General features: G+C 41.9%; 1 protein-coding gene across 1 annotated transcript; it reads right to left on the reverse strand.

Moving 5' to 3' along the window:
- Nucleotides 1-5,303: 5,303 nt before the first annotated feature.
- On the reverse strand, nt 5,304-24,367 carry skic8 (SKI8 subunit of superkiller complex). Its single transcript, XM_048520445.2, has 11 exons — nt 24,213-24,367; nt 22,072-22,119; nt 21,956-21,983; nt 19,664-19,769; nt 16,985-17,157; nt 15,384-15,532; nt 14,133-14,226; nt 7,637-7,730; nt 7,432-7,524; nt 5,849-5,927; nt 5,304-5,698 (listed from the first exon to the last, which is right to left on the reverse strand). Exons 2-11 carry the CDS (start codon nt 22,081-22,083, stop codon nt 5,609-5,611), a joined length of 918 nt encoding a protein of 305 aa, XP_048376402.1. The 5' UTR covers nt 22,084-22,119; nt 24,213-24,367; the 3' UTR covers nt 5,304-5,608.
- Between the last annotated feature and the right edge of the window lie 1,570 nt (nt 24,368-25,937).

Here is a 25,937-nt window from a genome sequence, read left to right on the forward strand (position 1 = left end):
TGGGCAGATTTCTTTCATACCAGGGACAACTGGTCTCAATACCCTCAACTCCAGCTTCTCAAATTCACACTCTTCACTAGTGCAATCAATCAGTGAACTCAGTTTTGCTTTTGCTTCGGATTGTAAAAAAAGACTAGTTTATTTTCTGGAACATAGCAAACCTAACTTGCATTTTTCAGTTTATTTCAAGTAAAATATATGTAGTTCTTGCAACTATTGATGAGGTGGTCTGCAGCAATTTGCCAAGGCAGCTTGGCTAGCAGCCACAGAAGGTGCATGGCAACTCCACAATCTCCAAGTCACTAACCATCATGACATGAAAATATATTGCTGTTCCTTTATCATTGCAGATCTGTTCTGGAGGTGTACCTTCATGCAGGATGCGATTGTTCAGTCAATATGTTCTCAAAGGCAGTAAATGATGGACTTATCAAGCATACCTATAATCACATGAATGAATTGAAGTGACAGAGGTAAAATGCTTAACCAAATGACAGACCTGTTAAATGCATTTGTTTTAATGCTAGGAAATATAAACGAGTCAAGAGGAGGAACTCAGTCAATTTGATGCAGTTTTAGAAAATGACCGTCAAAATAGATAAATCTCTAGGTCCTGTTGATTACCAGAAATAGGGAGGAAATTGCATTAATCGCAATTTTCTAAAGTTATGTGATTGTGGCTGTTTCAATAAATTGCAAAAATCCCTTTTTTATTGAAAATAGGAAGCAGGAAGTCAGAGCTGACACTTTAAGATTAATTATGGGGAGATGTGAAGGCCTTGGTAGTGTCCAGTCTCTAAACCAGAAGGTCCAGGTTGAAGTTCCATCCCAGAGCAGACAATAAAAGCAGGAGCCTCCTGGTCAGCTGTTTGATGGAAAGAAATTGAAGCCACTACCGTCACTGTCCAGTACACCATACTATGGCATACAGATAAAAGCATTTGTTAATGCAGCATCTTGAACTCCCTGGGGGAGAAGTTATTAGAATTAATATGGGACATCAGTTGACTGAAGGGAGACAGTGCAAATTTGTGAAAATGTCAGGGTCGACTAGCCCAGTGATCATGTTTAAGTTCATAAACTCTTCAGCTGAGGGGTAGGGAAGAGGGAGTGTCTACATTGAAGATGTTGTTTGTGTCAGTGCCAGAGAGCATTAAATAAGGTTCCATACTAAAAATTATTACTGAAAATTGAGTGAAAGTAATCTTGTCATGTGAGTTGGTCATTGGCTCGGCAGTAGATCAGATGAACATAAGGGGTAGCAGGAACTGCAGGTGCTGGAGTCAGAGAAAACAGTGTGGAGCTGGTTGGGACTCAACCCGAAACGTCAACTTGCCTACTCCTCTGATGTTGCCTGGCTTGCTGTGTTCCTCCAGCTCCACACTATATTATTTCAGATAAACATAAAATGTTTGTTCCCTTATTAGCAGGCTGTGAAAAATAATTTTCCCCAGTGATTTGTACGGGACCCAGCTTCACATCAGGTATCAATGACTTGGCTGAAGAAACAGTTGTTAGATAGGATTGTTGAGTAGGAGTGACACTCCTTTGTACCCCAGTTGGCTTGTACCTCATAACAACAGGTAACTTGGTCCAGCATGAGTTTCTGAGCAGTGAACTCATTAATGTAACTCGGAAGGCTGATGCAGGTTTGAGCCTGTCAGGAAGAGGGCCTTGCTACTGACCTGGCATTAAAATAGATCTGGAAATCACAAGCAACTGAAGGATCAGTGACTTGTGCTCAGAATTCGTGAGTTCAGTGAAATATTATCAGCCTGGAACATATAGTTCATCATTTATGACCCTGCGGTCATTATTCTCTATTTATATTGAAACTTGCTTCAATGTCACACCCATGAGCTTCTTAACGAGGCTGGTGCGCCCATTACTGCACCTTGCATGGGAGACTCTAAATGGGTGTGGTTCTTGGTGAGAATCTCATCATTTCAGAGATGAAGCATACTGTCACATCGTTTGAGACAATCAAATTGAAATTAAACCTCAAGCTCCATTTAAGAATATAAGAACTAGGAACAGCAATAGGCCATTTAGCCCCTCAAGTTTGCTTTGCAATTTAATACAATCACAGCTGATCTCATCTCAACTTTAACTCCACTTTCCTGTCCACTCTCCATAGCACTTCAACCCTTTACGCATTTAAAATCTGTCTCCCCCCCCCAACCCCCAAATTTACTCAATGTCTCTGCATCCTTGATACTCTGGGGGAGTGAATACCTTTGAGAGAAGTAATGTCTCCTCATCTCTATTGTAAATCTGTCACCGCTTATTCTAGAACAATGACTTCTTGTTCTACATTGGCCTCCATGAGGAAACTTTCTCCATCCACTTTTGTATCAAGAGATGGGCAATAAATTCTAGCCTGTAAATGATCTGTGTGCTCCATATCCCATAAGTGAATAAAAAAACAAGTCCTTCACTGAAGGAAATCTGCTTTCCTTAAATAAGGACAGGCAATAAATCCCAATGACACCCTGATCGTAGGAGTAAATATATTTAAAAAATGACAGAACAGACAGCTTTAGCGATGGTGTTTAAAAAAAAATTGGAAACACAGAAGATTGAAGATTGTTGATGATTAATACAAGAATCATTCAGTCTACATGCCAATTCTCTGGAATTAATCAATTATGGTATCAGCTTTGATGATGCAATATTCTCATTGTTAATTAGTCAGTTAGCATGGCCTATATTAAATGTATTAATTGGGTATTTTTCAAATAGTCAGCAATCTCATAATGCGATTATAATATGAGATTTATCAGGGGCCTTGTAACCACCGATTGTGGCAATTTTCACAGAATTTACATTTCAAAGAATCCCCAGTGTGGAAACAGCCCATTCGGCCCAACAATTCCACACCCTGCTCTTCCTGTGGCTAATGCACCTAACCTAGATATCCCTGGACACTACAGCCAATTTAGCATGGCCAATGCACCTAACCTACTGGAAACCCACACATGGGGAGAATGTGCAAACTCCACACAGACGCCCAAGGTTGGAATGGAACCTGGGTCGCTGGCACTGTGAGGCAGCAGTGCTAACCGCTGAGCCACTGTGCCAGACTCTCAGTGACTTTAGAGAAACTTGGGCACCACAGGGGATGCAGTGCTTTACTGCCCCTCCAAATCTATTTTGATTTAGTACCTCCTGTCCCTTTTGACGGTTTGCATTGCCCTTAATTGACTTTGCATGTAAATATCTAATTGGCCAAACAATGTAGTTTATTGTGGTAGTTGGTCTTTAATGAGAAAATAAAAACAAAAATAGAGTCACAGTGAGTTTGCTGGTGGGAAAAATCACTCAGTTGTTGAGATAGCACTTCTGGGTATAAAGAAGAACCCTTGTGGTATAGTGGTACCATTCTTATCTTTGAGTCAGGAGGTCTGGGCTGAAGTTCCATTTGCTTCTGCGGTCTGTCATAACATCTCATAGGAGCATAGGAGATAGGAGCAGGAAGAGGCCATTCAGCCCTTCGAGCCTGATCCATCATTCTTCACAATCATTGCTGACTGTCTAACTCAATACCCTAATCCTGATTTCTCCCCATAACCTTTGATCCTGTTTGTCCCAGGTGCTATGTCTAGTCACCCCTTAATCACATTCAATGTTTTGGCATCAACTACTTCCTGTTGTACTGAATTCCACAGGCTCACTACTCTTTGGGAGAAGAAATGCCTCCTCACCCTTTGGGTGAAGAAATGTCTTCTTACCTCTGTCCTAAATCAGCTACCCCGAATCCTCAAGATGTGGCACCTAGTTCTGGGCACACATCAGGAAAATCTTCCCTGCATCTATCCTGTCCAGTTCTGTTAGAATTTTGTAAGTCTCTCTGAGACTACCCCCTCTTTCTTCTGAACTCTGCGAAAACAATCCCAACCACGTCAATCTCTCCTCAATGTCAGACTGCCATCCCCAGAATCAGTCTGGTAAACCCTTGCTGCACTCTCCAGAAAGCAACAGAACAATCTCTGAACAGACTGATCAGAAAATACATAACAGCACTTAGCAAGAGCTAATTAAGGTGTTGTGGTAGTGCCGTCAAGACTAGGGGCATATTTTTAAAAGGAGGGAGGAGAAAGATTTTAAAAAAGACACTAGGGAGCAATTTTTTAAAAAAACAGAATGGTTTGTGAATGAACTTCCACAGGAAGTGGTAGATGTGCATACAAAGTTTAAAAGGACATATGGACGTGTACACGAATAAGAAATGTTTGGAAGAATATGGGCCAAGCACAGGCAGGTGGGACTATTTAAGTTTGGGATTATGGTTAGCATGGACAGTCTGGACCAAAAGTTATGTTTCCATGCTGTATGACTTTATGATAGCACAGCATTAGGAGACACAGTGATTTGTATGGATGGGAGGAGACTATATTACATAAGGGAGTAGGTAAAGTCTTCGACGAAGGCACTTACATTCAGACTAGCATAATGGTCTTTACAACTGGAGAACTGCACACAGTCTGGTCACCACAGCATAGAGAGGGGGTAGAAGATTTATCAGGATATTGCTGGGCTGGAGGATCTGACCTATGAGGAAGGATTAGGTAGGCTGGAATTGTTTTCCTTGGAGCAACAAAGGGTCAAGGGGAACCCAAGAGGTGTACAAGACCGAGAGGCATAAATAGTGTGGATAGGAAGGCACTTCTTCCACTAGTGGAGGGGTCAATAACCAGGGGGCTGTGGTAAGTGGTAGAAAGCTAAGTGGGGAGTTGCTGAGAGTCAGGAACTCGCTGCCATTGTGAATGTTGGGTCAGAAAATCTTGAAACATTTAATAATGTTTAGATAGACGTTCGCATTGCCATTGCCTCCAGGGCTATGGGTCCAACAGGTCCCAACAGAAAGTGGGAATGGTGTAGTAAAATTTTTGTTGACATGTATAGACACAATGGGCCAAATGTGCTTTTCTGCTTGTAAATATCAATGAATCATCTGCCTTCAAGTGCAAGTAAATTAAGTTTCAGCCCAAAGCTAAGCTACATTGATGAATTCAACTTCATAACAATTTAAACCAGTGCTCTGAAAAAAGGTTTCTCAGCTTTAACCTGCATTGAGGCTTAAACATGGTCACAATCCCTTGGTTAGCTATGGAAAGGAGAAAAGACCTTTGCAAGGTGCCGGGGGTGGGGGACAGCAGAGCAGTCAGCCGTGGCTGCCTTGGAGCTTGGAACGCCACTTGGGGTCCTGACCTCCACTTTGGGAAACCTTGATCTAAACAGTTCATCAGCTATTCTTCTGATCAGTGCATGGTTTTGGCCGCATTATATCAGGTCACACGACATTTATAAAACAATGTTTATTCAGGCAACCTCAAGAATAAGAACAAAAACTAAGCCTTACATGGGATACAATATCAACACAAATACAAATAAAAGTTCCTTTTGTGGGAAAAGCCATATAAATCAAATTAAAACAAAAGCTGGAATTGTTTATCTGATTCAAACAGGACTTCAAATGATACCTCCTTTTGGTTCCATAATATTTCAGGTCATTGCAAAAAGCAGTTTCACCCATTCCCACATAGGCACTATTCTGAGCTTGTGCATGGAGAATCTAGAGTACAGGTTTACTTTGTGCAAGCAAACTTCAGATTGGACAGTCATAAATATGGATCTCACGATCATCTGCCACAGAGACAATCTTTGATCCATTCCCATTGTACTTCGCACCCCAGACCTGTTGAAAAAGCAACATGGTTTTACTTAAAATGTCTATTTAATGAGGCATTTTGTTCAGAACAGCAAAGAGACAGAACTATAATAATATTTACTGCTGAGAATTCAGGGGTTCAAAAAGTGTGCATCAGCAGATCAGAATGAAAGTTACCTGGTCCAGATGATCGAAGAAGGTGTGCACACAACTTCTTGAGGCAACATCCCAAACCTTTACACTTTTGTCAGAGGAGCTGTTGCAGAAAACAAGCAACTGGTTACAAATAAGCAAGCTGGGAAAAGGAGTAAGCCATTCAGCTCTTTAACTCAAATTAGCGAATCATTCACAGGACAATGGGAATGGGGATGTCAGACTAATTAGAAGGGGGCAGCAAGATGGCTCAGTGATTAGCACTGCAACCTCACAGCCCCAAAGACTCGGGTTCCATTCCACCCTTGGGCGACTGACCATGTGGAGTTTCCATGTTCTCCCAGTGTCTGCGTGGATTTCCTCCAGGTGCTCCGGTTTCCTCCCACAGTCCAAAGAGGTGGATTGGCCATGCTAAATTGCCTGTAGGGTTCAGGGAGGTGTGGGTTATAGGAGGATGGGTCTGGGCGAGATACTCTGCGGTTTGGTGTGGACTTGTTGGGCCGAAGGGCCTGTTTCCACACTGTAGGAATTCTAATGAATGAGAGTGTTGGCACTAGCACAATGGATTGAATGGCCTCTAATACTGTATAATCCCACATGGTGGTACAGTGGTTAACACTATTGCCTCAGCAGCCTGGTTTGATTCCAGACTTGGGTGTCTCTCTGGAGTTTGCATGTTCTCCCAGTGTCCAAGTGGGTTTCTGCCGGGTGCTCCAGTTTCCTCCCACAGTCCAAAGATGTGCAGTTATGTGGGTTGGCCATTTTAGATTGCCCATAGTGTCCGGGGTATGTAGCCTACGGAGGATCACAGAGTGGCTCTGGATGCTCTTTGGAGGATTGCTGTTGACTCAGTGGGCTGAATGGTCTCTTTCCGCACTGTTGGGATTTTATGACTTTACAAACCAGCATCTTGATTTCAAACTGAATATAGAAGAAATTATTGTTGCACATTTTCCTACATTTATCTTTTAACTGAATATATTAATCAGAAATCATCTCTGGAATGGTTAGGAAATACAGCATTGATGCGATGAAACAACAAACCTGCAAAATGAAGCCCCATGTTTTATTGCTCCCGATCTTTGACTTCAGGTCAAGCTCTCCCTCTGAAGCCTCACTCTGCCCCTTCATTACCTAACCCCACAACGGCTTAGGATATCAGAGGCACATGCCAAGGCCATGCGCAGGCCATGTGCAAGCAGTACCTGACTGCCCTTAACACAACACAGTTAAATTGTCCCTCAGCTTTCACTATGCGACAGAGAAACTGTTGTGAAAAGGGTCACAAGTGATTATGGCTACTCTCAGATTAAAAACAAGGGTTCCAAATATGCGTTGTTCTGTTGATAGGGTTACAGGCCAACAAATAGCTTTAGAAATCCGTACAACACTTGGGTCATAAAGCTGAAATATTGGACACAAGTGTTCAAATAAAGCTAGAATGAAATTCCCTGACCCATTAATTTAAACAAGTTGATGTCCTCACTGAAATGGCAGAGGGAATCTCAAAGAAACTCTCAAGTCTTTGTATGTTAATGACATATCACAATTTCAGTCTGAGAGACTGAAACAATATTTCAAATTTAAAAGATTCATTAAACCGTTACCTTGATACAAAATGTGTGTCATCTGGGCAGAAAGCCACACTCAGAACCCAAGATCCATGACCACTGAGTGTACCTGCAAGACTGGCATGTTGGCTGTTGGAAGAATCAGATGAACAGGGAGTTGTATTAACTGCGCCCACATCCTACTGGGGTTGCTACATCATGTATAACAAATAACTGAAGCGGGTACAATAAAATCTCTTACACGTCATAAATCTTTATGTAGCCATCATCAGAGGCTGTAATTAGAAGTTGAGAATCCGGAGAGAAAGTCAGAGATCGAATTGGCTTGGCATGACCTAAAAGTAAAAAAAAATTGAACTATTTTAAAAGATTGCTGACAAAGACAGATCTTGCTGAAGTTGTTTGTCTCATCAGGACAATTTACAAAAATACCAATGTGAAAAGGATCAACATTTTTTATAACAAGATAGTAGAATGCTGATTGGTTGGCATGTAGAGATACGTGACGAATACATGTGTCAGATGATGACTGCCAGTTAATTACCATACTTGTTTAAATTTATACCAGGCAAGATAACTCTGATTGATCAAGACATTACCCTGAGAAATGAACCAGGGAATGGCTGTATCTATTTTGTTTTGTTTATACAAGTACAGTGAATGTACATTGATTTTTCTGTCTACAAAGATCAGGGCTGTTTTTAACATAGGTAGTTTGCAAATAATGTCAATTGTAAACTGGTTGTCAAATGTACTTAGCATAAATCAGGATTATTTACAAAATGTTCCCCAAATCACACAATTATATGTAATGTTGGGCATAGAATTTGGTGTTTTGCAAATATATGCTGGTTGGGTAAGGCTAGTACCTTTCCTCTTGTATTCGAATTTACAGGAATAAAGTTTCTTATTGATCTAAACATTCCACAACAAATAGACAGAATTAATAAGGTAGTACACTTAAAAGGAAGGAAAAAATAGTAGGTAGCTATCTGGGCTGTAGCTGACCCAAGATCTTCCAGGTGAATGGTGAAATGCACCAACAGATGGGGTTTAGAAAGGGCCTCCAGCAGGCCACTGGAGATTAAATAACTGGACAGGACCCTTAAAGTCATGGTCTGGGACAATCCTCTACCACAAAAATAAATCCAACTCACAAACATGAAACATAAGGAAAATCAAAGAACTGTGGATGCCAGAAATCAGAAACTGCTAGAAAAGATCAGCATATCTGGCATCTGTGGACAGAAAGCACAGTTCAAATTTCAGGTCTGGTGACCTTTCTTCAGACCTAGAAGAAGGTTAGTACATATGCTAGAAAAGGGATGGGGGAAGGAGTAAATGACAGATGGAGATACAGCCCACAGAGAGAGAGCAAGAAAGAAACACAGAGAAGGAGCACAAGAGAGGATGCAAGAAAAAAAGCCTGTATGCAGGGGTTGGGGTAAAGACATGCGAGTAAGTGCTCAAGCAATAAAATGATTGAGCTTGGAGTCTATAAGATTGCAGAGTTCCCAACTGGAAAATGAAGTGCTGTTGTTTAAGCTTGTGCTGAACTTCACTGGACCACTGCAGCAAGCCTGAGACAGAGATGATGACCAGGGAACATCGTGGCATGCAAACGGAAGGCAGGATGATATTTGTCAACAGACTGTAGGTGTTCCTGAAAGCAATCACCCAGTCTACACTTAGTCTCCCTAGTGTAGAGAAGACCACATTGTGAGCAGCAACTACAGTTAACTAGTTGCTTCATCTGGAAGATGTGTCCGAGGCCTCGGATAGTGAGGAGGGGGTAAGTAAACGGGCAGGTGTTACTCCTTATCTGATTACTTGGATAGGAGCCATGGGCTGTGGGGAAAATATTGAGAGTGGAGGAGGAATGGACCAAGCAGTCCAAGAGGGAAAAGTTCCTGCAGAAGGGGAGGGGAATGGCTGATGGGGGCATTCCGCTGAGGTGGTGGAAATGGCAGCTAATGGTCTTTCAGATGTGGATGCTGGTGGGATGGTAGGTGAGGACAAGGGGTCCCTATTGATGTTTTGAGGTAAGTGGGGGTGAGAGCTGAAGTGAGGGAGATGAGTCAGACACAGTAAAAGGCCCTATACTTGGTTGAGGAAAGTGGTGGACGTGTGGGAGACCCCCTAGTGGAAGTTAGCACCATCAGAACAGATGCGTTGCAAGTGGAGAAATTGCGAGAATGGAACAGAATCTTTGAGGAATGGGGTGTAAGGATGCATAGTCAACCTAACCACGGGAGTTGTGGGTTTGTCAGTATACTTTAGCCTCATCCCGCATACATATCCCATGTGTGTGGAAAAAGATTAAATTATCTTCCTTTGATCATTCATATTCTGGTCGGTGTCCCTTGCTTGGACAACCTGATGACTCCACACTGAGACCACTGCAATCAGTTGCACTGGCACTGCACAGTGACAGAGGTCACTTGATTGTTCAGTGAGGTTTACTTTATGTAAACAAGTACCATTTCTTTGTCATTGACTATAAATGCCAAACCGCAACCTCCAAGACCACTACCACCATCAATGCCACACGGATTATTGGTGCACAGTATTAGCCTAATGGCCTCTCACCCTTCATGGAAAACCACTATACAGAGGATTACAAGCCTGAATCCATCACTCAATTTCATGTCATAGCTAAGTATTGCTTTATTCTTTGGATGTGGATATTGCAGGCGAAGTTAACATTTATTGCTCATCTCTAATCTTCCCTAAGAAGGTGGTAGTAAGCTACCTTATTGTATCATAGAATCCTTATGGCACAGAAGCAGGCCATTCGACCCAGTGAGTCCACAGTGACTTCTGAAAAGAATCCCACCAAGACCCAACCCCAACGTAACCCTGCATTTTGCATAGCAAGTCTATCTAGCCTACACACTATGACCAATTTAGCAAGGCCAATGCACCTAACCGGCACATCTTTGAACTGTGGGAGGAAACCAGAGCACCTGGAGGAAACTCATGGAGCAAACTCCACACTGACAGTCACCCGAGACTGGAATCAAATGCAGGTCCCTGGAACTGTGAGGCAGCATGCTAACCATTGAGCTACTGTGTTCCCATGCACCCCACCTCCCCCATCCCCCAAATCACTGCAGTTTATGTGCTCCAAGACAGATATATAGCACAGAAACTGGCCCCTCAGCCAACCACATCTATGGTATAGAATGGTTGACATTCTAAACTAATCCCATTTGCCGACACACGTCTGTATCCATCTATTACCTGTCTGTTCATATGTTGATCTGAATGTCTCTTATGCATTGCTATCATATCTGCTTCTATCATATTCCAGGCACCTACCACCTTAAATATAAACATTTTTCCTTGCGCATCTCCTTTAAACTTTTCTCCCCTTAGCTTAATCCCATATACCCTAGCATTTGGTACTTTCACAGTGGTAGAGATTCCAACTATTCACCTTGTCCATGCCTCTCGGAATTTTATATACTTGTCAGATCACCCCTCTACTCTAGTGAAAACAACCCAAGTTTGTCCAACCTTTCCTTATAACGAATGCGTTTCTATTCAGTAAGCCTCTTTTGCACCTTCTCCAAAGTCTCAATCCTTCCTATAGCATGGTGACCAGAACTACATACAATACTCCAAACATGGCCTAACTAAAGTCTTATACAGCTGCAACTTAAAACTCAACGCCTTTGACTGATTTCGGTCCTCATTACCACCTTACCTATTTGTATTGGCACTTTGAGACCCCCTATGGACTTGCACGCCAAGACTTCTCTGTATGTCAATGCAGCTAAGAGTCTGCCTTTTCCAATATACATTCCCTTTAGTTCTGACCTCCCAAAATATATGACCTCATGCTTTTATGGGTTAATCTCCACCTGCCATTTCTCCACCCAATTTTTCAATTGATTTCTGTCCTGCTGTATCCTTTGACAAGCTCTCTCATTTTTCACAAGTCCACAAATTTTTGTGTCGTTTTCAAACTTTGAAATCAGACTACTTACATTTCCATCCAAATTACTTATTTAAAAATAACAGAGGTCCCAGCACTGATCCTTGCAGACCACCACAGGTCACAGATCTCCAGTCAGAAAACATTCCTCTAAAATTACCCTCTGTCTTCCATGACCAATCCAATTTTGTGTCCAACCTACCAATTCACTGTGGATCCTATGTGGCTTAATCTTCCATATTAGCTGTTTGACTTTGTCAAATGCTTTAGTGAACATCCACTGCTCCACTCTCAATCATCGTCATCATTTTCTCAAAAAACTCAATCAAATTTGTGAGACAAGACCCCCCCCCCCCCCCCCTCCCCCGCCACATGAAGTAATGCTGACTATCCCTAATAAGTCTATACTTTTCCAATGTGAGTAAACCCTGTTCCTAAGAATTGTCTCCAATAATTTCCCTACCAATGACATAAGACTCACTGGCCATTAATTTCCTGAATCATTCTGTTGCCATTCTTGAACAAAGAAACAACATGGGCTATTCTCCAGTCTTCTGGTACCTTACCTTTCGCTAAAATGGATACAAAGATCTCTGTCAAGGCCCCTGCAATCTCGTCCATTGCTTTCCTCAGTATCTTGGGATAGACACTATCAGGCCCTGGAGATTTGCATCAACATGCCCTAGAATATCAACACACCCCTCCTTAATCTTATTATCATCCATGACTTTCTCCTTGGTGAATATCGATGTTAAGTAATCATTAAGAACCTAACCTGCTTCCTCTAGCTCTCCACATAAACTGCCTCCTTGTCCTCGAGTGGTCCCATGCTTTCCCTAACTAACCTCTTGCTCCTAACATACATACTAAATGCCTTGGGATTCTCCTTAATTGTCCTTGCTGAGGGCATTTCATTTTAGGCCTAATTCCTTGTTTGAGTTCTTTTCAGCTCTCTTTATACTCAAGGGTCTTGGTTGATTTCGGTTTCCTAAACATTACATGCCTGCGCCCTTTTCTTTTTGACTAAACTTTCAATATCTTGTCATCCAAGGTTCCTGAATCTTGCCATGCTCACCTTTCACCCTCACAGGAAGACACTGGTCCTGAAATCTGATCAACTGGCCCTTAAAAAGATTCCCATATGCCAGATGTGGATATACCAAACTGTTGCCCCCAATCCAATTACACCAATTCCTGCCTAATATTGTTGTAATTAGCCTTCACACAAGGACCAGTCTTATGCTATCTATTACTATCTTAAAACTTATGGAATTTGATGAGTGTCCAAAATGCTTCCCCAATGAAACTCTGATCACCTGGCCAGGCTCATTCCCTGACAAAATGTAGTACTCCTCTTTCACTAGCTTGACTATCTACATATTGCTTTTAAGAAGCCCTCCAGGATGCACCTAACAAACTCTGCCCCAGCTAAGCGTATGGCACGAGGTGAGTCCCAGTCTATATTGGGGAAGTTAAAAATCACCCATGACAACAACTCTGGTTTTTTCACATCTTTCCACAATCTGATAACATATCAGTTCCTGTTTCTCCCACTGGCTATTGGGAGGTCCACAGCAGAGTCAAATCTTGGTGACTGTACTTTTTTATTCTACCAATACAACCTTGCTGAATAAGCTTTCCAAGATGGCCTCTCTCAACATAGCTATGACGTTATCCTTAATCAGTAGTGCAACTCCCCTACCTCCTTACGTTCCACCCTGTCATACCTGAAATATCTAAACCCTGGAACCCAAGTTTCCAGTCCTGTCCTTTTCTTAACCAAGTTTCTAAAATGGCTACAAAATCTTAGTTCCATGTCCTAATCCAGGCTCAAAGTTCGTGTGCCTTACACCTGTTACACTGCTTGCATTAAAATAAGAATACTTCAGGCCATCATCTTGCCATGCTCATTAAACCAACCATGCCTATTCTTCTTATTAGACTTACTTGACTTAACGTTGACCTCCTCAATTACTCCACTACAATTTTTCTCGTGGATGGTGTTGAGCTTCATGAGTGTTATAGAGTCATAGAGCCCTACAGCAGAGAGATTGGATCCATTTGGGCCAAACGGATCCATGCTGACCAAAACATCCATACCTGCTAACTCCACTTCCCTGCAGTTGGCCCATATCCCTCTAAACCTTTTCTATCCATGTATTCGTCCAAACGCCTTTTAAATGTTATTAACCTACCTGCCTCAACCACTTCCACTGGCAGTTCATTCCATATGCATACTACCCTCGGTGTAAAAAAGTTTCCGCTCAGGTTCCCATGTATTCCTTCCCTTCTTATCTTAAAACTAATGCCCTCTAGTCCTCGATTTCCCAACCCAGGGAAAAAGGCCGAGTGCATTCATTCTGTCTATGCTTCTCATGATCTTATACACTTCTATATGATCCTTCCCCATCTTCCTCCCCAGCCACCCACGTCACCTCAGTCTCCTACGCTCTAAAGAAAAACATCCCAGCTTGTCCAACTGCTCCCTATCACTCAGTCCCTTGAGTCCTGGCAATGTCTTTCAAAATTTCTTCTGCACTCCTTCCAGTTTAATAATATCCTTCCTATAGGAAGGTGACCAAAAGGGAACACAATACTCCAAGTGCAGCCTCACCAAATGCCCTGTACAACAGCAACATAACTTCTCAACTTCTGTACTCGATGCCCTAACTGGTGAAGCTCAGTGTGTCAAACTGGAGTACTGTTGGAGTCACATCATCCAGACAATTCGGAAATATACACTGCGTCAGTGAATTGGTTTCCACTTATCCCTCATGCATAACCCCAGCATTTTTACCTTCTAGCGTATGCAGAAGCTTTCCAGTTGCAATATCGAAAATGTTGATGATACCATCTATAGCACCGCTGGCGAGGTACTTCCCATCGGGACTCTGCAGTGACCATAAGATTCATTTTTTATGATGTGAATCAACATAGTTCCTACTGCATATGCCATTAAAGAACGATTCACACACTGTTCTCACATTCTGCGCCAAGCAACACAGAACTAGTCATAAAACACAGATATTGTTAAAGAGCAAATAGCTTACTATTCGCTGACACTAATTAATTCTATTCAGCTCCACGATAAAAGATTTCAAAAAGAGCAACATTTAAGGGCATAACAAATCACTGACAAAATCCATTCAGCACATTGTGCATGAGCTGATATGCTGCGATTCTGTTCAAATTTGTTCCATAGTATGTGACACTGCCCATCTCCTAACATGGTTAAAGTCACATAGATAACTTCCTGACCGGCCATCAGACAGGAGGTTACATGCTTTTATTGCTCATGGTAAATAGGGTCAGCTCTAAGGGCCGTTGGACATTCAGATTTGAGCATGTCAAAAAAGGCAGATGAAATTTAAAACAACTATCACTGTTAGCTCATTTACTGACTGGAACATGAAACTGTTTAATACTTATCTGGTCTCTTTTTATTATAATCAGCATGTCTCCCACAATATTGCAGTCTATGTGGTTACACGCACAAGATTAAACCATGCACCAAACTGCACTTATATACCACCTTTAATGCTTCACTGCAGTGGTATCAAACAGAATTTGGCTTCGAGTTACCTCAGGAGATGTTGACATCGTTAAAAGAACTGGGTTTTAATGGAGGAGGGGATTAGACAAGCAGTGAGCTTCAGGGAAGAAATTTCAGACCTAGACAACTGAAGGCAATTAATGCTGCAGCGAGGAAACTTCTACATAATAAAAGACTAAAATTGGAAGATATTTCAGAGCATCATTTGGCTGAAGTAGTAAGTTACTAAGGTAGGGAGGCATTGTGGTCATGGAGTCCAACCAGCGCACACATCAGGCTTGCAGTATAATGGCTCTGATCGTGTTACCAGCCAATATGTAGCCATGCAGTCGGAATAAACTCCTAAATTTTCAGGGAAATCTGGTCTACGTGCAGGAGAAAACTATGGGAGATGGAACAGAGATAATATCCAGTTGAATTAAATTTAGAGGAAAATTCTTTACCAAGGTTCAAGATAGCATATAAGCTGTAAATAAGTCTTCTGGTTTGTCTTACATATGCAATACTGAGGATGAATTTCCCTCTTGTATCCAAGGATGATTCCTTCTTTCCACTTTCAACGCCAAAGATATTAACTTTTCCTAAGTGACTGCCAGTAGCTAAAAATTTGCCATCTGGAGAGAAAGCCACGGACCAGGCATCAACTGAAGGAAAACAAAAGTACTTCATTAAAACCAGTGTTGGTAACTTAAAATAAAGCAATAAAACTTACGGAAGAGAAAAAAAAATGCAAAAGTAAACTGGAAAATCTAATTTGATTTTGAAGCTTTTACATTCCCAGTTCTGTACACAGTATGAACAAACTTGAAGACATGAAAGAGATACACAAGTCAGGAGCAGATAACAAGACAGCAGTAAATTCTGACTGTTTATGTGAGGCTAAGAGAAACAAAAAACAGAAACAGCAAGACAGCTAAAGCAATCATGGAACATAAATTGAAGTTACGGACCTGTAACCTCTGTCATACACCTGATCTGCAGCGTTATAATAAACAAGTCATTCATTTCCCTCACATTTCACTAAGAGTGGAGTTTAACCCTGCCCATCATTTACAGATTGTACACTTATGAAGGTGCAGATTATAGACAAACTGTACAAATCATTTTCCAATTTACAATTTAAAATCTAACATATGGCACCCAAATTCATACATGCGTTTAACCTGGGGCTGCTTCCTAACAAGCAGAACAGATTGAGGGGAGTAATGATTGATTTGTATTAGATTATGTGGGGCAGAGATGGGTAGACAGTATGAAACCTTTTCCCTTGATGGAGGGATCAATGATCAGGAGGTTCAGATGTAAGGTATTGGGCAGCAGCTTGAGGAAATGTGTGGAATCTGGAACTCACTCCCTGCAGAAACCCTAATAACATTGACGTTTTAAGTGCGTATTTGCAGTGCCAAAGCATACAGTCTATGGGCCAAGTGCTGAAAAACAGAATAAAACAATTAGGTGGCTGTTTTTGACTGATCTGGATGCAAAGAGCCAAAGGTGTTTTTTTCGGTGCTGTATTTCTCTATAACTCTGATTTACTCTCCAGTTTACCTCACAGGAAGCTGAAGCAACTTCAGATCCCTCCCAGAACATGTAGGTTCTTGCAAATTGCAACTTAGCATGGCCAACCCACTCAGCCTGCGCATCTTTGGACTGTGAGAGGAAAACCACGCAAACACAGGGAGAATGTGCAAACTCCACAGAGACAGCCTTCAGAGGGCGGAATCAAACCCGGGCCCCTGGTGCTGTGAGGCTGCAGTGTTAACCAGTGAGCCATTTCAAATCAAGAGTATTTTGCAGAATATCCACCAGAACATGGCTACATCTTATAGTGGATAGAAGCTGACCTCCACTGGCTGGAGATGGCAGCACCCACTTGAAAATGACTAACAGAAGGTTCATCGGGTCCAGATGCATGGAATAAACCAGCATGATTCAGCATTCACAATAATATCCAAAGCTATTTGATCATACATACATGTTATTCTAAACAATTTCAGTCACTGTAATTCAATCAATATTTGTTAATTATACAAATTACAGTCACAACTGTAAGCGAGTAGCAGTAAATTTATTGAAATAGGCTGCAAAATTATTACCTGGTCCAGCATCCAAAGACTTAATCTGCTTGCCTGATTCTAAATCCCAAAGGCGGATATGTGCATCCAGAGAACTGGAAGCTGCAGTGGTGCCCGAGTGATTAATGTCAACTGAGACAACACCCAGTTGATGACCCTCTAGAGTCCACTGCAGTTCCAACTTTTCATCCACCCTAGAGCAGAAAAGATACATGAAACTGAAGCAAAGCTGAAAAACAGAGCAGTTCTCCTACTTGCCACTTCCAGCCAAAGTCTATGACAGCCGGCATAACAAAACCTATTACTTTACTGCTAACACAAATTTCTAATACCACAGGTTCAAATTTGTGTTCGGGAAAACAAGGTAACCTCATAGGCAATTAGAGGCCTCTTGCTGTTTGAGGTGATTGAATTCAAGGTTAAAGCAGAGGTGAGAGAAACTGATTCCACTGGCTGGGGAGTCTAGTATCATTTTAAACTTGTATAGGCAAATATTTAAGGAAGGAAATTGAAAATAATTCTTCACAGAATTCTCTGCCTCAAATGACAATTGATGCTGGATCAATTTTTAAATCTTAGATTGATAGTATTTTTCCTTAACAAAAATGTTAAGAGACATGATTTGGTCTCAGGTCAGCCATTATGTCGTTAAATGGAGGCATAGGCTCAAGAGGTTAAGCGGTCTACTCCTGTTCTTATGTTGTCTTCTGTGGAGGTTACCAACTGCTTACAAGTCTCTGGAGGCCGACTAGAAAATATGTTTTGCTACTATTCATAGTCTTTCATGTAACGTACAGTGTATTACTCATTAGGACACAACATCTAATAATCAAGCATTTGGATCATCCAGTTTTGAACCATTTAGTTAGGGCAATTGCAAGGTGAAATGTGCTAGTTACCAGATTAGGCCACTCAGCCCTTTAATTCTGCTTCTTGACTCAATTAGATCATGTACAAATCTTGATGTTTTAAAGTATCATCAATGGAATTCAAATAACATTGTTTAGCATTTATAAGTTACAGGGCCATGCAATACTGCCTGCAGTTTCCACACGTGTGGGCGAATACTGTTTGAAACAACTGAGATCATCCTACAGGTCCTTAGTTTGATGCAGAATATATAAGTCAATCCTATCTCCTAACTGAGAAAGTGTGTCTAACCAAGCATAAGCATTCAGTAAAATACTAAATTTAAAAATCATTTGTTAATTTACTATTAGCTACTGGCCCTTTTCTCGACTTCCATAATACCTCCATCATGACACCTAAGCATGACTCAAGACCCAGTTTAAGATACCAGGCAAATCTGTTAAAGAATTGAATGACATAAATACTCATTGCAATAAAAAGCTTATTATCTAACTCGCCTTTTGGACAGTACTAAATTTCCCAATGATAATAATTCAGCTAAAAATTGTAAATATATAAAAAGTTGTCCTGTTTCTCCTTTAATATCTTACCACTGTAAGACATTGTAAGATCTTAAAGTCTGTGATGGAAATGTAAATTGATTCCCCTCCCTTCTATAAGTTTCAAAGCGACATCCCAGAAAGGAACTTTAATGTTGGTAAGCGTGAGGTCATCCATTTTGGTAGGAATAACAGCAAAATGGACTTTGGTTTAAATGGTAAAAAATTGCAGCGTGCTGCTGTGCAGAGGGACTTGGGTGTTCTTGTGCGTGAATCGCTAGAAGTAGGATTACAGGTGCAGCCCGTAATTAAAAAGGCAAATGGAATTTTGTCCGTCATTGCTGCAGGGACAGAGGTTAAAAACAAGGAAGCTATATTGGGTCCTGGTGAGGCCACGGTTGGAATACTGTGCACACTTTTGGTCTCCTTACCTGAGAAGAGATATACTACTGCTGGAGGGGGTGCAGAGGAGATTCACTCGATTGATCCCAGAGTCGACAGGGTTGGATTATGAGGAGAGACTGAGTAGACTGGGGTTATACTCATTGGAATTCAGAAGAATGAGGGCAGATCTTATAGAAACATGCAAAATTATGAAGGAATAGATAAGGTGGAGGCAGGGAGGTTGTTTCTGCTAGGTGACACTAGAACTAGAGGGCATTGCCTCAAAATAAAGGGAAACAGATGAAGGACTGAGGTCAGGACAAACTTCTTCACCAAAAGGGTTGTGAATCTGTGCAATTCCCTGCCCAGTGAAGTGGTTGAAGCTATCTCACTGAATGTTTCTAAGGCAAGGCTAGATACATTTTGGACCAGTAAAGGAATTATGGGGGAGTCTCAAAAAGATCAGCCATGATCTTATTAAATGGCGGGGCAGGCTCGAGGGGCCAGATGGCAGACTCCTGCTCCTAGTTCTTATGTTCTTATATTATAGTCTTAAGAATTATTGAGACACCCCAAACCTGGAGTTCGAGAGAACTCCAAACTAAAATAAAACGAATCATCAGTCATGCACAAACTGATCCAGTCACTCAAATTTAAATTAATTTAGCCTCTAATCAACAGCTACAAAAGACTTCTAACAGTATTAGCATAGATTTGGTGAGTTTCAGCCAGTTGTTCCCATGTCTAGATTGAAGGGAAAAGTACCAAACCAGACAAAAGTCTTACTAATCAGCATTATCATTTTGCCAGTTTGCTTTCAAGTTTAAACCATTAAACTATTTTGATCTAAGAATGCTGACTTTTGCACCAAGACAAAGTTCCACAAGTTGGAATATTATACACTTACCATTTCCAGACTTTAACAAGGTCATCCAGAGACCCAGTCACTATGGTTTCTGAGCTATCCTTCTCACTCTTGCCCCAAGCCACAGTCCAGATGGAATCGTCATGAGCTGTCAAGAGGTTAGAACCAGGGGCTAAGTGTTGAATGCTCATTTAAAAATCTTTATTCTAACTAAAATGCAGTGAGGTAATATGCAGAAATGATCACAAAGCCAATTGAAAGTATCAAGTTTCTGGAACCTGGAAGATGAAAAGTGGAGGTAGTAGGAACTGCAGATGCTGGAGAATCTGAGGTAACAAGGTGTAGAGTTGGATGAACACAGCAGGCCAGGCAGCATCAGAGGAGCAGGAAAGCTGACATTTCGGGCCGAGACCCTTCTTCAGAAAACCTTTCTGAAGAAGGGTCTCATCCCAAAACATCAGCTTTCCTGCTCCTCTGATGCTGCGTGGCCTGCGTGTTCATCCAACTCTACACCTTGTTACCTCAGATGAAAAATGGATGCTATTTGATTGGTAGCTGTTTTGAACCAATCAAGGGCTAACATCCTGGGCCAAAAAGTTATGGAGTTTGAACCAAGACAATGAAAAGTTGTGCAAAACAAGCAAGTAGTCAGTAGTGAAAACAAGAAGCAACAAGGGCAGCAAGCAGGTTAAAAAAAACCATTAGTGGGTGCTAGGGAATAATCATTCAGTCAAAATGAGGTACATCTTCCATGCCAGGCTAAGATCTTGAGATTTATAATGTACAGCTGACATGGCATTTAGCAAGAGGAACAGGGGTTTGATGATAACAGTTAGAAAATCTGTGTCCTGGCCAATATTTGTCCTATAATGAGCATCACTAAACTGAGTAAACTACTCACCACATTGCTGTGTGGGGGAACCTGGGTCCAAATTGACTGTAGGGACACAGATCTTTCAGTTTCCAGATGGTTGAAGACCAGATGGAATCTGAAAGAGGCATTTGGAACCTTCGAAGATTCATTCTTATCAACTACAATCATATAAGAGGTTTACATTTCTGATAGACAACTATAAGTGTATGGAACCCTCTGAAAAAAGTCACTTACATTGAGTTAGAGACTTCAGACAGTTCCAACTTACTCACCTTAATATTAGTTAGGAAATGCTAGAGATTAAAACCTGCTCTAATGCCTAGCAAGCTATAATACTGACTCCCCCCACAACCCCCAGACATGCAACCTCACCAAGACCTAAAACATACTACCCCATCATGCATCCCATTTCCTTACCCACCTACTTGCCATGGTACCTATTCACCCATTCATGGGCCATCCTACTCTCTTTCACTTATCAGCCCTCTGTAGCTGGAATACAGCAGCTACTGCAATAAGAAGGGGACATGGTGCCTGCAACAATCTATTTTGATGTTGCTACACAGTTTGCTGGACGGTTTGTTGTGATGGACCCTACATCAGATATCAAGCTGGAAGGTAACTGGGGAACCTCTGACTAAGCTGGGTTGGAAACAAAGATTCTAACCCAGATTGAAGATTCAGGTCATTTCCTACAGCAACTATGCTTCCAAACGACTTCACTGACTGGTAGAATATCAGAGATTCCTGTAACAAACATTTAATCAATCCAAAAACTGCTTTAGTCATAAATCCATAAGATACAGTGAACTAGAGGTGTGGAATTCAATAATCCTGCTCGACAGAATTTCTGATCAAGTCTGAAGTGAGAAAATATCTCAGATATTCTCAGTTATCAGATACTAGCAGATATTGAGTTATTGCTCTTGCACACTGCTCACATTTTCTAATCTTACAAGGTTATTTCAAATACTATTCTTAAACTCCTCCTTCTTGCTGTCTTTTTGAAGCAGCATTCTCCAATCACAAATCTGTAAACTCACATATGGAAATTAATGGAATTAGCTCAGTTTACAGTATGAAGATTTAGCTTTCTTTCCCAGCAAGATACCATGCTTCACATATTTCTTTCACTTTGATTCCCCTCAAGGGAGACAATCTTCGAACTAATGCCTGACCACCCCTACCATGCAAACATAAACACAAGTACACTGTTGCATTCAATTTTGCAATTGTCATGATCACTATAATCATGATCAACTATTTGTGTATAAATAAATTATGAAAGATGCTTTCTACATAAAACACTAGTCTTTTTAAATGAGTTGGTGAAGATTTTGATTTTATGCTCTCACACATTTATGTTTTTAGCTAGGTCTACACCATTGAGGTTTTCAGATCTAACAGCTCACAATTTTGAGTATTTATTTTCATTTAAATGATAATGAACTGGCACTCACCATGTTCTTGCTTAAATAGGATACTGTACTGGAAACAGAAAGATAAATTCTGTCAGTGGAGGAAGTGGATCCACGAAAAACAAATCATTTTGCATCTTTTACAAGTATTCCCTTACCTGAGTGGTCATTCTTCTGGCTTTAATATGCCCCCCGTGAATGTGATTCTGTAAAGAGGAAAACATTGAAAATAGCAGGAATAGGCCATTTAGACCATTAAGCCACACAAGTCCCAACATCAGTATTCCTTCTAGTTATCTTCCCAGTTAGCGAGTTTTGAGAAGATTTGTAGCTCAGGTTGGGGTTCTGGATGTAAGTTTGCTCGCTGAGCTGAAAAGTTTGTTTTCAGATGTTTCGTCACCATCTTAGGTAACATCAGTGAGCCTCCGGTGAAGCGCAGGTGTTATGTCCCGCTTTCTATTTATCTGTTTAGGTTTCCTTGGGTTGGTGATGTCATTTCCTGTTCTTTTTCTCAGGAGGGTGGTAGATTGGCTCCAAATCAATGTGTTTGTTGATGGAGTTCCGGTTGGAATGCCATGCTTCTAGGACTTCTCGTGCGTGTCTCTGTTTGGCTTGTCCTAACATGGAATTGTTGTCCCAATCAAAGTGGTGTCCTTCCTCATCTGTATGTAAGGATACTAGTGATAGTGGGTCATGTTGTTTTGTGGCTAGCTGATGTTCATGTATCCTGGTGGCTAGCTTTCTGCCTGTTTGTCCAATGTAGTGTTTGTCACAGTTTTTGCAAGGTATTTTGTAAATGACGTTAACTAATTAAGTTCATTAGCTACCAACACACTAAAACAGCAGCTAATGAACTTAAAAGACCCTATACAGACAACAAGCAAAACGAACGTCATTTACAAAATACCTTCCAAGAACTGTGACAAACACTAAATCGGCCAAACAGGCAGAAAACTAGCCACCAGGATACATGAACATCAACTAGCCACAAAACAACATGATCCACTATCACAAGTATCCTTACATACAGATGAGGAAGGACACCACTTTGATTGGGACAACACATCCATGCTAGGACAAACCAAACAGAGACATGCACAAGAATTCCTAGAAGCATGTCATTCCAACTGGAACTCCATCACCAGATTGATTTGGAGACCATCTACCATCCTCTGAGAAAAAGAACAGGAAATGACATCACCAACCCAAGGAAACCTAAACAGATAAATAGAAAGCAGGACATAACACCAGCGCTTCACCGGAGGCTCACTGATGACATTACCTAAAATGGTGATGAAACATCTGAAAACAAACCTTCCAGCTCAGCGAGCAAACTTACATCCATCTTCCCAGTTGCTAGGGCCACTTAGGCTACAGCAACTTCTGGACCCAGACATTTATGGCACATCAATCACCATATGCACAACACTGCAGCATGATTGAGGTCACTTACAGTGAACATTGATCAACATGATGGCAGTTTATTCATTATCTCAATGCCAGACACCTGTGCCCTCCCACAAACCCTGCTGGATATCGATCTATTCTGTGAATCTTAAATATACTCAGTGACTTCAATAGAATCATTAGAACCCCTACAGTGTGGAAACAGACCATTTGGCCCAACAAACCCTCTGTGCCCCTCTGAAGAGCATCCCACCCAGACCTCTACTTCTGCATTTTCCATGTCTAACCCAGCTAAGCTAAAGTCCACCTACCCTGTACACCTTTGGACAGTCAGAGGAAACCAGAGCACCTGGAGGAAATCAACACAGACATAGGGTGAATGTGCAAACTCCACACAGACAGTTGCCCAAGTGTGGACTCAAACCTGGGTCCCTGGCACTGTGAGGCAGCAGTGCTCACCACTGAGCCACCGTGCAGCCCCACAACCTTGGCCTCCACAACCCTCTTTGGTAGAGAATTCTACAGGTTCACTACACTCTGAATGAAGAAATTTATCCTCATCGCAGTCCTAAATGCCCTCTTCAGTACCCTGAGACTGTGGCCCCTGGTACTAGACTCCCCAAACTCCCTGCAATCTAGTCTGCCCAGCCTGTTAGAATTTTATATGTTTCAGTCAGATCCCCTCACATCCTTCTGAACTCCAGCAAATTCAGGCGCAGTCAACCCAATCTCTCCCCACAGGATTGCCCTGCCATCTCCAGTTATCAGCCTGAGTGAAACTTGTCTGTGACAAATAACTGGGCCTGAAGCGAAAACTGCAGGCACAAAAAGCGCAGCAAAATCCCATAACGAGCGAGTAGGAGGGGACTGGCGGCTTGGAGCAAGGACTCACCACCACCACCTCCTGCTACTGCTGCTGCTGCTGCTGCTCCCGCTGCAGAACCCCCGAATAACATCAATAAAGGGGGAAGCTCCTCTGACTCCAGGCGGAGGTTCCACACACAAACCCTCAGTAGGCCTCGGGAACCATGACAACACGGAGGAAATGACGATTCAGACAGCAGCTTCCGGTTCTGTACGTCAAACGCATGCCCTTCAGGCGGGCATTACGCACGCTCGCCATACGCTTGCCAAGTTGTCCAGCTTCAGAGTCCAAGTTTTAGCTATTAATATGTTCACTTACTTACAGGGACAGGGTGGATTGACAGAGATAGGAATTTACTGAGTTCCTCCCTTCTTGCTGCTCCGAAGCTTTCACTAATTTGGTGCCAGGCACAATCAATTTGACTTTAATTTGTGTACCAATAATAATGGCTGATTAAGAAAGAAAGGATTTACATCTCTATGCTGCTTTTGGCAATTCCAGCTGACATTCTACAGCAAATGAAGTACTCTGGAAGAGCACTCATTGCACAGCAAGATTCCATACAACACTGTTGGTTGTCAGCTGTCTCAATTCAAGGTTGACACTCAATGGGCGGCATGGTGGTTCAGTGGTGAGCAGTGCTGCCTCACAGCGCCAGGGATCCGGGTTGGATTCCAGCCTCAGGTGACTGTCTATGACTCGATGATACATAGTCCACTACGGGAGATTAGTGATAACAACAACGCTCTGTTCACTAGGATACATGTTGACTTGTGGCGTTCTTTGTTGTCAAACTCTTGATACTGTAGTTTGTAACAGCTGCACTAGAACAGCTAATCCATTTTTGCATCTCCTTGTGAATGGTGGCCTTTTAAGAGGCGGCTGCCAAGGTATGAGCATACTCAGCATATCCTACAGTCCGTCCTTCAACATATAGAATATGTTTTGTTGCATTATTCATAAAGAACTAGTAGTTATGTGAATATATATCTTGGGATACGATATTCACTGTGGCAGTTTTAAAATAATTTGTGGGATGTGAGTATTGCTGGCTGGCCAGCATTTACTGCCTCTTCCTAGTTGCCCTTAAGAAGGTGTTTGTGAGCTGCCTTTTTGACCCGCTTGCAGTCCACCTTCTGTGGGCACACCCACAATGTCATCAGGGAGGGAATTCCAGGATTTTGACCCAGTGACAGTGAAGGAACAGTGATATATTTCCAAGCCAGAATGGTGAGTGGCTTGGAGGAGAATGTGAAGGTGATGGTGTTCCCATATATTTGTTGCCCTTGACCTTTGAGATGGGATTGGTCATGGGTTACAGTACATCTTGCACAGGCTTTGAGGAGTCAGGAGGTGAGTTACTCACCACAGTATTCCCAGCTTCTGACCCACTCTTGTAGCCACTGTTTATATGGTGAGTTCAGTTGAGCTTCTGGCTAATGATAACTCCCAGTATGTTTATGATGGGGAATTCAGTGATGGTAACACCATAGAATGCCAAGGAGCAGTGGTTAGATTGTGTCTTATGCGTAATGGTCATAGCCTGGCATTTGTGTGGCGTGAATGTTACTTGCCACTTTGTCAGCCCAAGCCTGGATATTGCCCAGATCTTGATGCATTTGTACATGGACAGCTTCACTATGGTGCTGAACATTGTGCCATCATTAGTGAACAACCCCCATTTCTGACCTTATGATGGAGGGAAAGTCATTGATGAAGCAGCTGAAGATGGTTGGGTTGACGACACTACTC

This window comes from Stegostoma tigrinum, chromosome 36, assembly GCF_030684315.1.
Source record: "Stegostoma tigrinum isolate sSteTig4 chromosome 36, sSteTig4.hap1, whole genome shotgun sequence".
NCBI classification, from domain to species: domain Eukaryota; kingdom Metazoa; phylum Chordata; class Chondrichthyes; order Orectolobiformes; family Stegostomatidae; genus Stegostoma; species Stegostoma tigrinum.

Excerpts from the sequence above, each read along its gene's own strand:
- skic8 (XM_048520445.2), bottom strand. Across the intron at positions 14,227-15,383 it reads TCATCCTCAGTATTGCATAT|AGTCCCGATGGGAAGTACCT; the intron begins GTAAGACAAACC and ends TGGTCACTGCAG. Across the intron at positions 5,699-5,848 it reads TCTTCGATCATCTGGACCAG|GTCTGGGGTGCGAAGTACAA; the intron begins GTAACTTTCATT and ends CTTTTTCAACAG.